The following is a 13247-nucleotide window of genomic DNA, read 5'->3' as shown; positions in this document are numbered from 1 at the left end:
GGGCCAGTGTGTCATAGGAGAGGGTGTGAGACATTGTCCAAGATGGACTGAAACCTGGACAGCATCCTCCTCTCTGCCACTGTCGTCAGGGTGTCCAGTTCCTCCCCCACAACATCACCGGCCCTCCTAATCAGTCTTTCAAGTCTGTTGGTATCTGCAATCCTCATCCCACTGCCCCAGCATGTGACAGCGAAGAAGATTGCACTGGCTACACAGACTCGTAAAACGTCCTCAGCAATCGTCCGGCAGATGTTAAAGGACCTCAGCCTCCTGAGGCAAAAAGAGTCGGCTTTGGCCTTTTTTGTAGACATTCTCTGCATTTCTAGACCAGTCCAACTTGTTATTAAAGTACCCCCAGGTACTTGTACTCCTCAACAGTGTCCACCTGGGACCCCCTGTATGGAAACAGGGGTCACAGCTGCTGTTTTCCCCCTCCTCCTCATCCACAATGAGCTCCTTCGTCTTTGTCACGTTGAGTTGCAGGTGATTCAGCTCACTCCAAGTGACAAAGTTGTCCACAACAGTCCTGTATTCACGATCATCCCCCTTTTCAATGCAGCCAACTATTGCTGAGTCATCAGAAAACTTCTGAAGGTGGCAGGACTCAGTGCAATAGTTAAAGTCTGAGGTGAAAAGGGTGAAGAGGAAGGGAGAGAGGACAGTCCCCTGTGGGGCCCCAGTGTTGCTGACCACCTTGTCAGACACACAGTTTTGTAGGCGTACGTACTGTGGTCTGCCCGTCAGGTAATCAACAATCCAGGACACGATGGGGGCCTCCACCTCCATCGCAGTCATCTTCTCACCCAGTAGAGCCGGACGGATGGTGTTGAAGGCACTGGAGAAGTCAAAGAACATGACTCCTCACAGTGCTTGCCGGCTTGTCCAGATGAGTGTAGACTCTGTTCAGCAGGTAGATGATGCCGTCCTCAACTCCCAGGCGGGGCTGGTAGGCGAACTGTAGTGGATCAGTGAAGGGCCCTGACCATAGGCCCTTAGCTGCTCCAGGATGAGCCTCTCCAGGGTCTTCATGACATAGGACGTCAGGGCCACCGGTCTGTAGTCCCTGAGGGCCGTTGGGACGCGGCTTCTTAGGTACAGGAACGAGGCAGGACGTCTTCCACAGCACGGGGACCCATCTGGAGGTGCAGGCTCAGGCTGAAGACCAGACTCAGTACTCCACACAGCTGATGGGCACAGGCTTTAAGCACCCTGGGCAACACACCATCGGGGCCTGCAGCTTTGCCGAGTGGGAGTCTTGTTAGCTGTCTTCTCACCAGGTCAGGCGTGAAGGACACTGTAGAGGTGACAGTTGGGGGAGGGGTGAGGTCCTCAGTTGTAGAGGACATGATGCAGAGCAGGGAGGAGGGGTGGAGTAGGTAGGAGTGAATTGAGGCGTCAAGGGGCAGACAAGAGGTCTGTAAGGAGAAGGAGTAGGGGGGAGGTGGAGTGGCAGTAGGTGTTTGGCAGCCAGCAGAAGAGTCTTGTGGGGGAGGGGCCGCTGTATCAAACCTATTGAAAAAATAGGTTCAGTTCATTGGCCCGGTCCACACAGCCCTCCAACCCCATGCCACCAGTCTTCTGGAACCCAGTGATGTTTCTCATACCACTCCACACATCCCTCGTGTTGTTTGCTGGTTTATTCTCCAGCTTTCTCCTGTATCTGCCTTTTGCCTCCTTGATTGCAAGTTTGAGTACCACCTGTACTCTCCTCACCTCATCACGGTTGCCATCTCTGAACGCCCTCTTCTTTTCATTCAGGATGGCCTTCAATGTCCTTGTGATCCACGGCTTATTGTTGGGCATAACAGGTAACAGTGCGAGCAGGGACATTGCAGTCCACACAGAAGTTGATATAGTCCGTGATGCACTCTGTAAGCCCATCATGTCCTCCCCCGTGGGACTCACAGAGTGCAGGCAGTCAGTCACCTCAAAGCAGCCCTGCAGTGCCTCATAAGCCTCCCCCGACCACCTCCTCACAGTCCTTGTGGTCGTAGGCTTCCTCTTCACCAGCGGCACATAGCAGGGTTTGAGGTGAACCAGGTTATGATCTGACCTGCCCAGAGGGGGGAGAGAAGAGGGAGATGTATGCATCCTTAATGTTACATACAACAGTATGAAGAGGTAGTGTGTTCCATAATGCACTACCTTTAATGGATAGTGCATTATGGCTGAAGGAGGTTTTTCACAAAGTAACCTCACAGTCCCCTGGTTTACAACAGGGTCTTGCAGTGGGGGTGGCGCCAGGCCATATAGTACTTTATAAATTAAGCATATAGAGGAAAAATTTACAAAAATTATCAAAACTCAGTAAGTATATTTCTCTAAGATGCTGCAATGATGATAAGAGAAAGGTTTTTTATCTAGAGTTTGGAGTGCCTTTTTGTACAGAAGCTCAACTGGTTTTAGGATAGTACAACCTGACAAAGACCAGCTGGTTGATGCAGTAGTTCTGACATTAAAGTATCATTGAGTGCAGAAACATCAGTGCAGCTGCATCTGACAGAGATCCTTTGATTTGCTTAAAATTACAAAGATTGATTTTTTTTTTTTTGTTATAATTTTAACAAGGTTTTTGAGAGTCTGGAGTCTGAGAATCACACCTAGGTTATTAAACTCATTAACAAATTCCAACTCTTCTGTGCTCAAGAACACCCCAGATTGAGAAAGCAGTAGTATAAGTAGTAGTAGAAGGTTTCTTTGAGAAGTATAAACCAACATTTGCATTTAAGATAAGACACGATCTATTGAGCCATGTTTGTATGTGTGTAAGAGCTGCTGAGAGCACACGTGCCACCTCCTCAGGATTTTTTGCTTTAGTAAAAGTTACAGTGTCGTCTGCGTAAAGCTGGAAATCGACATGTAAACAGTATTCCGGTCAATCATTAATATATACTGAAAATAAAATGGGCCCCAGTCTGGACCCTTGGGGTACTCCTACTGGACAACCAATATAAGCAGAACTGGCCCCGCCCACCACAGTGCATTGTTCTCTGTGTGACAGGTATGAGTGAAACCACGGCTGATGGATGGTCACGGCTACTGGCCACGGCTGAGTTAGCCAGTGAGAGTGGGCCAACTGAGCCTGTTGCGGGGCTAAATAAGCCTGGAAGTTAATGTTCAAGGGATGTGGGCCAGGGTTGATCTCGCTGTTTCGGACCCTGCATCCCGCTGTTCATCTAGAGCTGCAGCGGCCTCCCACAGCAGCTTGGCGACCTTCTTTCCGCCATTTTCATGTTATACTATCAACCCATTCAAACCTGGCACAATGCTAGGCATAGAAAAGAAAGTGCCAAGTGCTAGGTCGTGGATGATCAGCTGGTCTGACGAGGAAATTACGTAGTTCCCGCCCAGACCTGATTGGCTGATACGTTTTGCAAAACGTTTTGCAGAACGTTTTGCAAAATCTTTTGCAAAGTGTTTTGCAGATTGAAATGTAATTTGAATTTCGGAACACACGGAGCGTGGCGAAGTGCATTGCCATCACGGGGACGCTATAGCTTTTCAATTTGAATAAAGGAACTCAAAAATTTTGACAAAATGTTATTCTATTTTTATTGTTATAACTTTTGCGAATTTTATTGAGGATTTCATTGTCACTTTGCATATTAAAATACACTTTGAATAACGTATTTACAAATTACATTATTAAATTGTATAATGAATTGTCAATTGCATAATGTAATGACTTATTGAATTGCAAAATTGCAAATTGCATTGCCATTTGAATTTTGCTACATATATGCTTCCAAAACCCGGTGAACCACGCGTGTGCTCGGCATACATCTTACCACAACACCGACCGGGATCCAGAGCCCCACTCAGAGGTGGTTGAGGAAGAGTGGGGCTCTGGATTGGGGCTCCGGATTACAATTTGATTGGTTAGCCCACAGTTGGCTCGCTGCTAGTCTGTTAGCCCACAGTTAGCTCGCTGCTAGGCCGTTACACCAGGTCGCTCAATGTTAGCTTGTTGCTAGTCAGTTAGCTCATAGTAAGCTTGTTGCTAGTCAATAAGCTTATAATTAGCTCTTTGCTAGTCAATAACCTGATAGTTAGCTTGTTGCTAGTCAGTAAGATCATATTCACCACACAGAAGTGGTTGAGGCTTCCTCAGAAAGGGTTGGAATCACAGGGTACCTTACGATACAATACGATACACATATATGTCCTGAGATACCGACAATTTGTCCTTTTGTAAAATTAGTTTAACTTCGATCCAGTTTTCCTCATTGTGTGTTGAGCGCCACCTCGAGGAGGAGGGAAATCTGTTAGAGCGCCTTACTTTATTATTTAAAATTTCAATATTTGGAGTGATATTTCCTCCTAACTCTTCAGGAATAAAGCATAAAAATGCAAAATAATGTAAAAAACATCTATACATAAATTAAAAACAAATATATACGCATTACATCGATATTTGGCGGCGGTAAATCGATTCTCGTGTCGCATGAAGAGGGTGACGATATATCGCGTAATAGATATTTTGTCCCAACGCTAGCCCTCAGTGGCTGCTGGCCTCCTCGACCTCCTCTGTGTCGAGCTTTGGATTCAGGAAGTCATCCCCGGGATACGCTGACGTCCACGTAGGGCTGGGCGATTGGACCAAAAGTCATATCTCGATATCTTCAGCAGAATATCGATGTAAGATAAATGTCGATATTTGTCGGCGTGCTCCGCGAGCAGATTTGCCATTACTATTTCTAGCCGTTCGGAATTGGAATACAGTTTGATGGTTGAATAAACCGTGGACTAGACACTGCCTCCGCCTCGTATTTGAGAACATTAGAATATATAACATCACGGGCCAAAAGCTTTGTGCGCCTCCGAAATATTATGAATCGTAACGACTGCGTGGGGGGGGCGTTGCTAGGTTACTTAATGTTTTATGTTTGGTCTTGCGGAGTGAGAAACCTTGAGAGTTACTGTGGAGTTTACCGTTATTACTATACCTACCTACCGTTTCGATTTACAATTACTATCCTAATACCGTTCAGAATTGAATAGTTTGATGGTTGAATAAACCGTGGACTAGACAATGCCTCCGCCTCGTATTTGAGAACATTATAATATAGAATATCACGGCCCAAAGACAAGCTGTGTACACCTCCGGAATATTATGCACAGAATTGCAACCCTTTGGTTGCGACAGTTTTTTAAGCACTCTCTACAAATTACGTGATTTTGTAATTCGTCAGACACCTTATATCCAAAACCATTTCCCTACTATGGAGCCGTTGGTCTTTCGCTTGCAAACAAGCTCCTCGGAGCCGCTTGTGCAGGCGGACTCCATAGCTGTGTTCGCAATCGTTCCCTATCACGCATATAGTGCACTGTACAGGGTGCTGTTTATGTGCCGTTTTTGGCTTTTTGTCTTGTTATGTTGTGTTGTTATGTTGCTGTGTGATACATGTGAGCATACCAAAACACATTCCTATCAACTGTATTTTCTATATTGTTGAAATGGCTATAATAAATAAACTTGAACTTGAACTTGAAACTTGCTCGCCATTTTGTAGTGGTGTTCGAATTCTCAGTGGTTAATTTCATGCACAATATAGTGCACTTAAAATACCCAATGAATAGTGAACCATTTCAATCACAGCTCATGTTTCGCGATTTCAAAAAGTGACGTAAGTCAGTGTGTGTGAGCCGGAGGCAGAGCGGGAGAGACACAAGCAGAGTTACGAAATAGCAGGCGGCAGGCGCGGTTCGAAACTGGTGTTATTTGGAACACATGTGCTGTAATTTCAACGCAAATTAAATTATATCGATATTGGCGATATGGTCTCGTTTCATATCGCGTTTGAAGAAATATCTATATATTTTAAATATCGATATATCGCCCAGCCCTCCGTCCACGGTAGCTCAACACAGTGTTTTAGTGAAATTTTGATGAATTCATGAATGTTCCTGATTTCCCTGTTGTTCAGGGGTTTAGTTGTGAGTTGTGAATATACCGCCCGGCTGTATCCGCGCCCTGTGAGGCTTTCTATTTGGGGGGCGCGCTACAGATATTAAGCAAAATACTCCATGTGCTCTTAGCTTCAGGAAAGGTCAGGCTGCACTTCAACATGTTTCTGTAGCAACTCCTCCTTGATTGGATGCTTTGATTGTATTTGATTGTTTGTGTGTGTGTGTTTTTGTGTGAATGTGTGTGTGTGGGTGTTTATATATGTGTGTGTGTGGTGTGTGTGTGTGTGTGTGTGTGTGTGTGTGTGTGTGTGTGTGTGTGTGTGTGTGTGTTGTGTGTGTGTGTGTGTGTGTTCGTGTGTGTGCATGTGTGTGTGTGTGTTTGTGCATGTGTGTGTGTGTGTTTGTGTGTCAGCAAAGACACCTTGTCTCTCGTTTGTGTATGTGTGTATATCTGTGTGTGTGCATGTGTGTGGCATGCGTGTGTATGTGTGTGTGTGTATGTGTTTGTGTGTGTAGTGCATCAGGGGGAGGAAGGCGACTCTGGAGGAGCTGCAGACAGTCCACTCAGAGGCCCACGTCCTGCTGTACGGAACCAACCCCCTGAGACAGAAGATAGACTGTAGGGACACACCACACACACACACACACACACACACACACACACACACACACACACACACACACAAACACACACACACACACACACCACACACACACAACACACATACACACACGTACAGACAACACACACACACACACACACCCCTCTGAGACAGAAGATAGACTGTAAGAACACACACGCACACACACGGGCGTGCACATACACACACACACACACACACACCACGCTCTGAGAGAGAACATGCAAACATGTTTTAAAGGAAGGGGTTTTAACAGAGAAGGATGCTGCTGTGTTTCACAGGGTGAGCAGGATTATTATCTCTCTCTCTCTCTCTCTCTCTCTCTCTCTCTCTCTCTCTCTCTCTCTCTCTCTCTCTCTCTCTCTCTCTCTCCCACAGGCTCTGTCACGCCCATGTTCGTCAGGCTGCCCTGCGGAGGAGTGGGGGTAGGTCGTCTCTCTCTCTCCGTCCCTCTCTCTCTCCGTCTCTCTCCATCTCTCTCTGTCTCTCACTCTTTCTCTCCGTCTCTCTCCATCTATCTCTGTCTCTTTCCCTCTCTCTATCTCAATCTGTCCCTCTCCGACTCTCTCTCTGTCTCTCTCTGCCCTACGCACACAAGCAGTGACTTTATAACAACCTCCATCGCTGGTGTCTCCTCCAAACGTCTGGTATGTGGATCACCTTCGTGTGTCCCTAGATCCTCACTGTCTCCTCAGACCTGTCGTAGAGGTGACCACATCACGGTGGACCTCATCCTCGTGTGCGATAGTTTAGCACTGAGAGGGGAGGAGTCTTGTTCAGCGGATTTTGTAATGTAAATGGTAAATGGACTGCATTACTACAGCGCTTACCTAACCAGTGGCGACTCAAAGCGCTTTACTATATCGCCTTACATTCACCCATTCATGCACACATTTTGTGCGGCTGTTTACATATTTTACAGGACAGATATTCAACAATATTTAAAGATAACTGTTCATAGTTCATTTGTTTCTTATTTGTGTGTGTGCGTGCGTGCGTGCGTGCGTGTGTGTGTGTGTGTGTGTGTGCGTGTGTGTGGTCATATGTGCGTGTGTGCGTGCATGTGTGTGTGTGTGTTTGGTGTGTGTGTGTGTGTGTTTGTTTGTGTGCAGGTGGACAGTGACACCATATGGAATGAGGTGCACTCATCCAGCGCGGCACGGCTAGCGGTCGGCTCTGTGGTGGAACTGGTGCTGAAGGTGGCCACCGGGGAGCTGAAGGTACACCCCCCCCCCCCCCCCCCCCCCCCCACACACACACACAGAGGGCACTCAAGGTACAAACACACACACACACACACACACACACACACACACACACACACACACACACACACACACACACACACACACACACACACACAGCGAGCTCAAGGTACAAACACACACGAACGCACACACCAGAAGTTCGGTCATGCACGTACACACAAACCATGTGTCTCTTTCTGGCTTCCTCTTTATCTCTCTCTATCTTCACCCTTCTGTTGCAATCTATCTCTCTCTCCCTCTCTTTCTCTCTCTCTTAGTTTTTTACATCTCTTTCTGTCTCTTTCTAATTGTTTAATGTTTATGTCTCACGCTCTAGACCATTTTCTAACCTTCTATTTCCATCCATCTCTCTTTCTATATCCGTCTCTGTTTATATCTCTTTGTCACTCTGTTTACATCTCTCCCTCTGTCTGTTTTTGTTTCTCTCACTTTTTATCTCTCGCCCTGCCTCTCTGAGCTTGAGGCTCTCTTTCTCTCTCTCTCTCTCTCTCTTTCCTCTTTGTTTCTCTCTCCTTTAAAGGAGCATTTCACCGGTGGAGGCATGAATATGTATTGAAATTGGGTCCTATATGTAGTCGAATAATAAAATAAAATACTAATTTGGTGCCGTCTTGACCGAGAAAAGGCAGAAAGTGACTTTTTGGCGCTTGTGGATTGAAGACAACAACTCCCACCATGCACAGCTTCGCTGGCGGCCACTCCCGCTGATCATCTCCGCCTATCGGACACCTCCTTGTTCCATCTACTAATGGAACAAATCAGCGTGGAGCTTGACCCGACGTCACTGGCAGAGAGTAGTGACGCTTGCACAGAAGCATACGGCCGACATCTTTCTTTATTCTGGGTGGAAATAGTAACATAGTTACGCCATTAAATGCGTTTATGTAAACATTTTTAGCGAGAAATGTGCATTATACTTTCATCATGTTCGCTCGTTGAATGTGAAGGATGTTTGGTTTGATAGTTATGACGAAGAGGGAACGCTCCATTCACTTGCATTGACAGCGTCTCTGGTTGCTAAGCAACCTCAACGTCTTGGCGGACTATCTGCTGATCAACACTACGAATGCTGGAAACACACCAGACACACCATGTGAAGTTATTTAACCCGATTATTGTTATTTATATAACAATAATCGGATTATTTAATCTAACCCGATCTAAACTCTATCATGCACCCAAACACGGCGGCGTTTGGGTTTCCTACCTCGGACTCCTAAATCCAGCGCAGCCCCAGGCGCGTTGAACCATTTTTGTGACACACAATGATCAAGCGTCAAGTTAGGCACGTTACACGCGTTTGGTGTGGCCGTAGCATTATGCGGTTTCACCCAAAAAATCGGCTTCGTGTGGACGGGGCCAAGAAGGCGAACATCACGTCACCAAGTCACCAAGACAGCGCCAGACGACTTACGCCACTATCTGCCAATGGATCATGGATGCCTGGGCTGATATAACAGTCTCAACTGTGGTCCAAGCTTTCAGGAAGGCAGGAATAATCACTGAACTGCCAGGCAACAGCAGCGACACTGACTCGGATAATGACGAGAGGGATCCGGGCATGTTGGATGCCGTACTCGCCCAACTGTTCAATTCGGACACACAAGAATTCGAGGGATTCGTAGACGGGGAATGAACTGAAAAGTGAGCTTATTGGTAAGAGATATTCATATTGATCAGATATTGATGAGATATTGTTAATATGCACATTACCGTTTGAACATCGTTACCATGGGAGTGACCGGAGTTGTCAGAACGCTTAATAAAGTTTGACTTTATCTGACTGTTTTGTTGACATTCCCATTAGCATCACATTAGCACAGCTCGGTCTAGTCGATGCATAACGCAACCCCAGTCAAACGTTTGAATGCAGTATCTTCTATTCTATGCGCCTTATAATCCGGTGCGCCCTATACATGAAAACAGTTCTAAAATAGGCCATTCATTAAAGGTCGACCGTGCGCCTTATAATCCGGTGTGCCTTATAATGCGGAAAATACGGTAGTCCTCGTTTGTATTTCTTTCGAAATGGTGAACTTTTGCATGGAGCCATCTTCTATGTCAGATCCAGTACCCTCCGCCAATGTACTTCAGTTTTATCAACAGCCTCTGTTATCTTAGCTTCAGACGCTGTGGATGTTAGTTTCTGCTGGTGAAGTCCCACCCACTGGCACTGCTCTAATGCCGCTTTTCCACCGCACATGTAGCTCGACTCGACACGACACGACTCGACACGGTAGCAGCGCGGGTCCTTTTCCACCGCAAATAGTACCTCCGGGACGTGGGCGGGGTCGGCTGCGTGAAAGGGCTGTGACGTATTTTTGTACGCGACGCAAACAACACCTACGTAACCCACACATGGACAGAACCCACATAACAACAATGGAGAACATCGATGCGATGGTATTCGTGTTCATATTATTAGCTGGCATGTTGAAGAAGTGGAATATGTTGGCTGCGGCGCTGCTATGGCTGTTACCAGCATGGTTGCCATGTCGCTCTCGTGACTTCGTCACACTCTCTGGCCAATCAGTGGCCGGCCGTCTGCCGACGTCACCTTTTAGCATCGGCTCAGCCGCTTGGAACCTAGAGCCAGGCGGTACTAGAAAAAGCAGCCACTTCAGGTACCAGATACCATGTTTTCGCGGTGGAAACGCAAAAAATGCGAGCTGAGTCGAGTCGTGTCGAGCTGGTACCATGCAGTGGAAAAGCGGCATAATAGGTCTGTAGCGTCAGTGGGTCCCACCCCCTCTAGGGGGTGGGACCCACTAGTGCCCACTAGTGGTTGTAGTCTTACGAGAATCATCCCCTCTTACACTTCCTATTTTCTTGTACGCAAAAATCGTCATATTGCGTCATTGAAAACAGGAAGTGTTGGAGATCGATACGGATCTCTCCAGTCTCTCCAGAAAATAAGGGAATGATGCTAGACCATTCAAAAATATGCGGGGGGTTCTAAAAATACAAAGCTTATGTGAAATGGGTGAAGTTGCCCTTTAAAGAGCCAGTGACCCCAAAAAAATATTCATATATTTTAAACGTGATCATTTGTCTTATATGCAGTGCTTAATTTGAGGGGGAGCAAGGGGGAGCGCGCTCCGGAAGCTCTGACGCGCGCTCCGCCAGCTGGATCTTGAGTGTGTGTGTGTGTGTGTGTGAGGGGCTAATACTGTGTGCATGTGTATGTTTTGTTCATGTGCAGCAAGAGAGGTTGGACTTGGGGTGACGCGAGTCGGTTGAGTGATGTGTGATAAATCTGCGAGGAGTTAGCGAAAGTAGGCCTAGTGAACTTTATTATTATTATGGTTTTTGTGGTATTCTGGTATTGTTCTGGTTAATAATATGTATCTATTTGTTAACGTGGCCAAGTTGTCATGCCAGATTGTTGTTCTAACTAGGCCTACTATAATCTATGAGGTAGCCTATCTATTTGTTTTCATCTTTTGATGCGACGGAGATCCATTTTCAAGGACTTGGTGTATTTTGTTGTGTTGAGAATACAATGACTCAATGACGCACCTGCGAGTGCATGACATATTCCTCAACTGTTAGTAAACAACGGTAAACTTTAAACGTGTGGCTGTGTGTCTCTCCAACCTAACATATGTTTACTATTTTTTCTGCGTACATCCCCATTCACGAGGCTTTAGTAGGCTAATTTCTTGCGATGTTGAAACACCCCCCCCCCCCGCCGCTTTTTTTCTACTCGTCCTCAGCGCTCCGGGAGCTCCCACTTGACAAATTAAGCACTGCTTATATGGTCATAGTAATCTATGTCATTTCGTCACTGCTTTTGTCACACACCAATTTCAAGAAAAAAGGGGATAAAATCCTTTGTCTGTTTCTCCCCAAAACACGGTGTGAACATTCCACTCTGCTGAACCCAGGTGGCGTTCTTATCGAGACGTCAGACTTCCTTTACCCGAGGTAGTCTTACATCACAATCAAGGGACACCAGGGGCTAGGTTTGTGGGGACGTGTGGAGCTCTGTGTAGCGGTGGACTGCGGTGTCAGCGAGAAAGTTGAACTTTTTGGACACTTACGGTGTAACACCACGCTGTGTGTGGAGGGTGAAGCTCCGTCTTAGCAGCGGTTTATTTAAAGGGGTGATATCATGCCACCTGGTGTGAGTGCGATTAGCCTTTACAAGCCTTTTGAAAATCTGCCTCTTCTGACATCACAAGTGGGTATGTCCACCTTGATGTATGTTGGATAAATAAGCAACATTTGCTACAGTCCACTGGGTAGGCCGGTGGACTGATCTATCAAGCATACATCTAGGTGGATACGCCCACTAATGATGTCACTAGGGCACAGGGAAAGGCAGATTTTTCAACGGATTGTAATGCTAATTACACCAAAACTGGCAGCATAATATCACCCCTTTAATACCTGCATCTTCCCGGACACATGTAGTGTAACGCTACGGTGTGTGACGTGTGTCAGATAAAGCAACGCTCATTATAATGCTCATACACAACGACAGAACTAAAGAAGTATCACAAATACGCCTTGGCCCGTAACCATGGGGATAACACTTCCCCCCTCCTATCTAGAACAAGGTTCACTGGCTCTTCAAGTCGAGTCGATGAATTGCTTGGTAGGTCAATATGTTGTCATATCGTCAAAACACAGAGTAAATATATAGATGAGCATAATTAAATGCAAAGATCATCTATTATTAATGTGAATATTAATATTACATATGAACTCACCTTTGGGGAACCCATGGCAACTTAAAAGATTCTAGAAGGTTTCCCAAACCCAAGGATCCGTCATGGATGCTGTATTGATGCCTTCTTTTGTGCCCCTGGGGTGCCCTCTCTTTGAGACCGTTTATATCAAACCAGTGTTCCTGTTCTGTATAAATAGACCTGAGCCGCTTTGGTTCACATTGTCGCAATGTCACGCAGACACCCCCCGCCCCCCCCGGAAACAATGGGCCCCATTTTAACGGTCTGAAGAGCAAGTGAGAAGGGTAAAACGGAAGTAGCTTTGTGGGCGGGTCTCTGGCGCTGTTGCTATTATACGGGCGGATAAATGACTTGTGCGCCCGACGCAAATCTAAAAAGGGTTGGTCTGAATAGGTGAGTTTTGGGCGTAACATGCGATAAACCAATGAGAGTGCCATCTCCCATCCCCTTTAAAATCCATGAGCGCAATTGAAACTGACGAGTTGATATTTTGACAGCGCGTTTGCAGTCTCCCCTGAGACAGATGCATGACCACATGAATTTCAAACTCAAATGGCTCAGTTTATGTCCAAATATTATGGCCTAATTCACACACGGAATAGCGTTTTCTTCTACAACTTTAGAAACACTGAGTCCTAAATTTCAGCCAAGAGAACTTAACACTTATGATATAACTACATACATAGTTTCTTTCCAGTATTGTATACATTATCGTTATCAACTTGTGTTCATAA

The 13247-nt window shown here is 46.2% G+C and overlaps 1 protein-coding gene across 1 annotated transcript in view; it reads left to right on the top strand.

Moving 5' to 3' along the window:
• The window catches only part of LOC115541792 (histone deacetylase 4-like), a 165447-nt gene that overhangs the window by 130842 nt on the left and 21358 nt on the right, over positions 1-13247 (top strand). The window contains 3 exon segments of the mRNA XM_030353632.1: positions 6427-6529; positions 6930-6976; positions 7664-7771. Of these exon segments, the coding sequence (XP_030209492.1) occupies positions 6427-6529; positions 6930-6976; positions 7664-7771 (258 nt within the window).

This window comes from Gadus morhua, chromosome 4, assembly GCF_902167405.1.
Source record: "Gadus morhua chromosome 4, gadMor3.0, whole genome shotgun sequence".
NCBI classification, from domain to species: domain Eukaryota; kingdom Metazoa; phylum Chordata; class Actinopteri; order Gadiformes; family Gadidae; genus Gadus; species Gadus morhua.
This window is presented reverse-complemented; position numbering and strand designations above follow the sequence as displayed.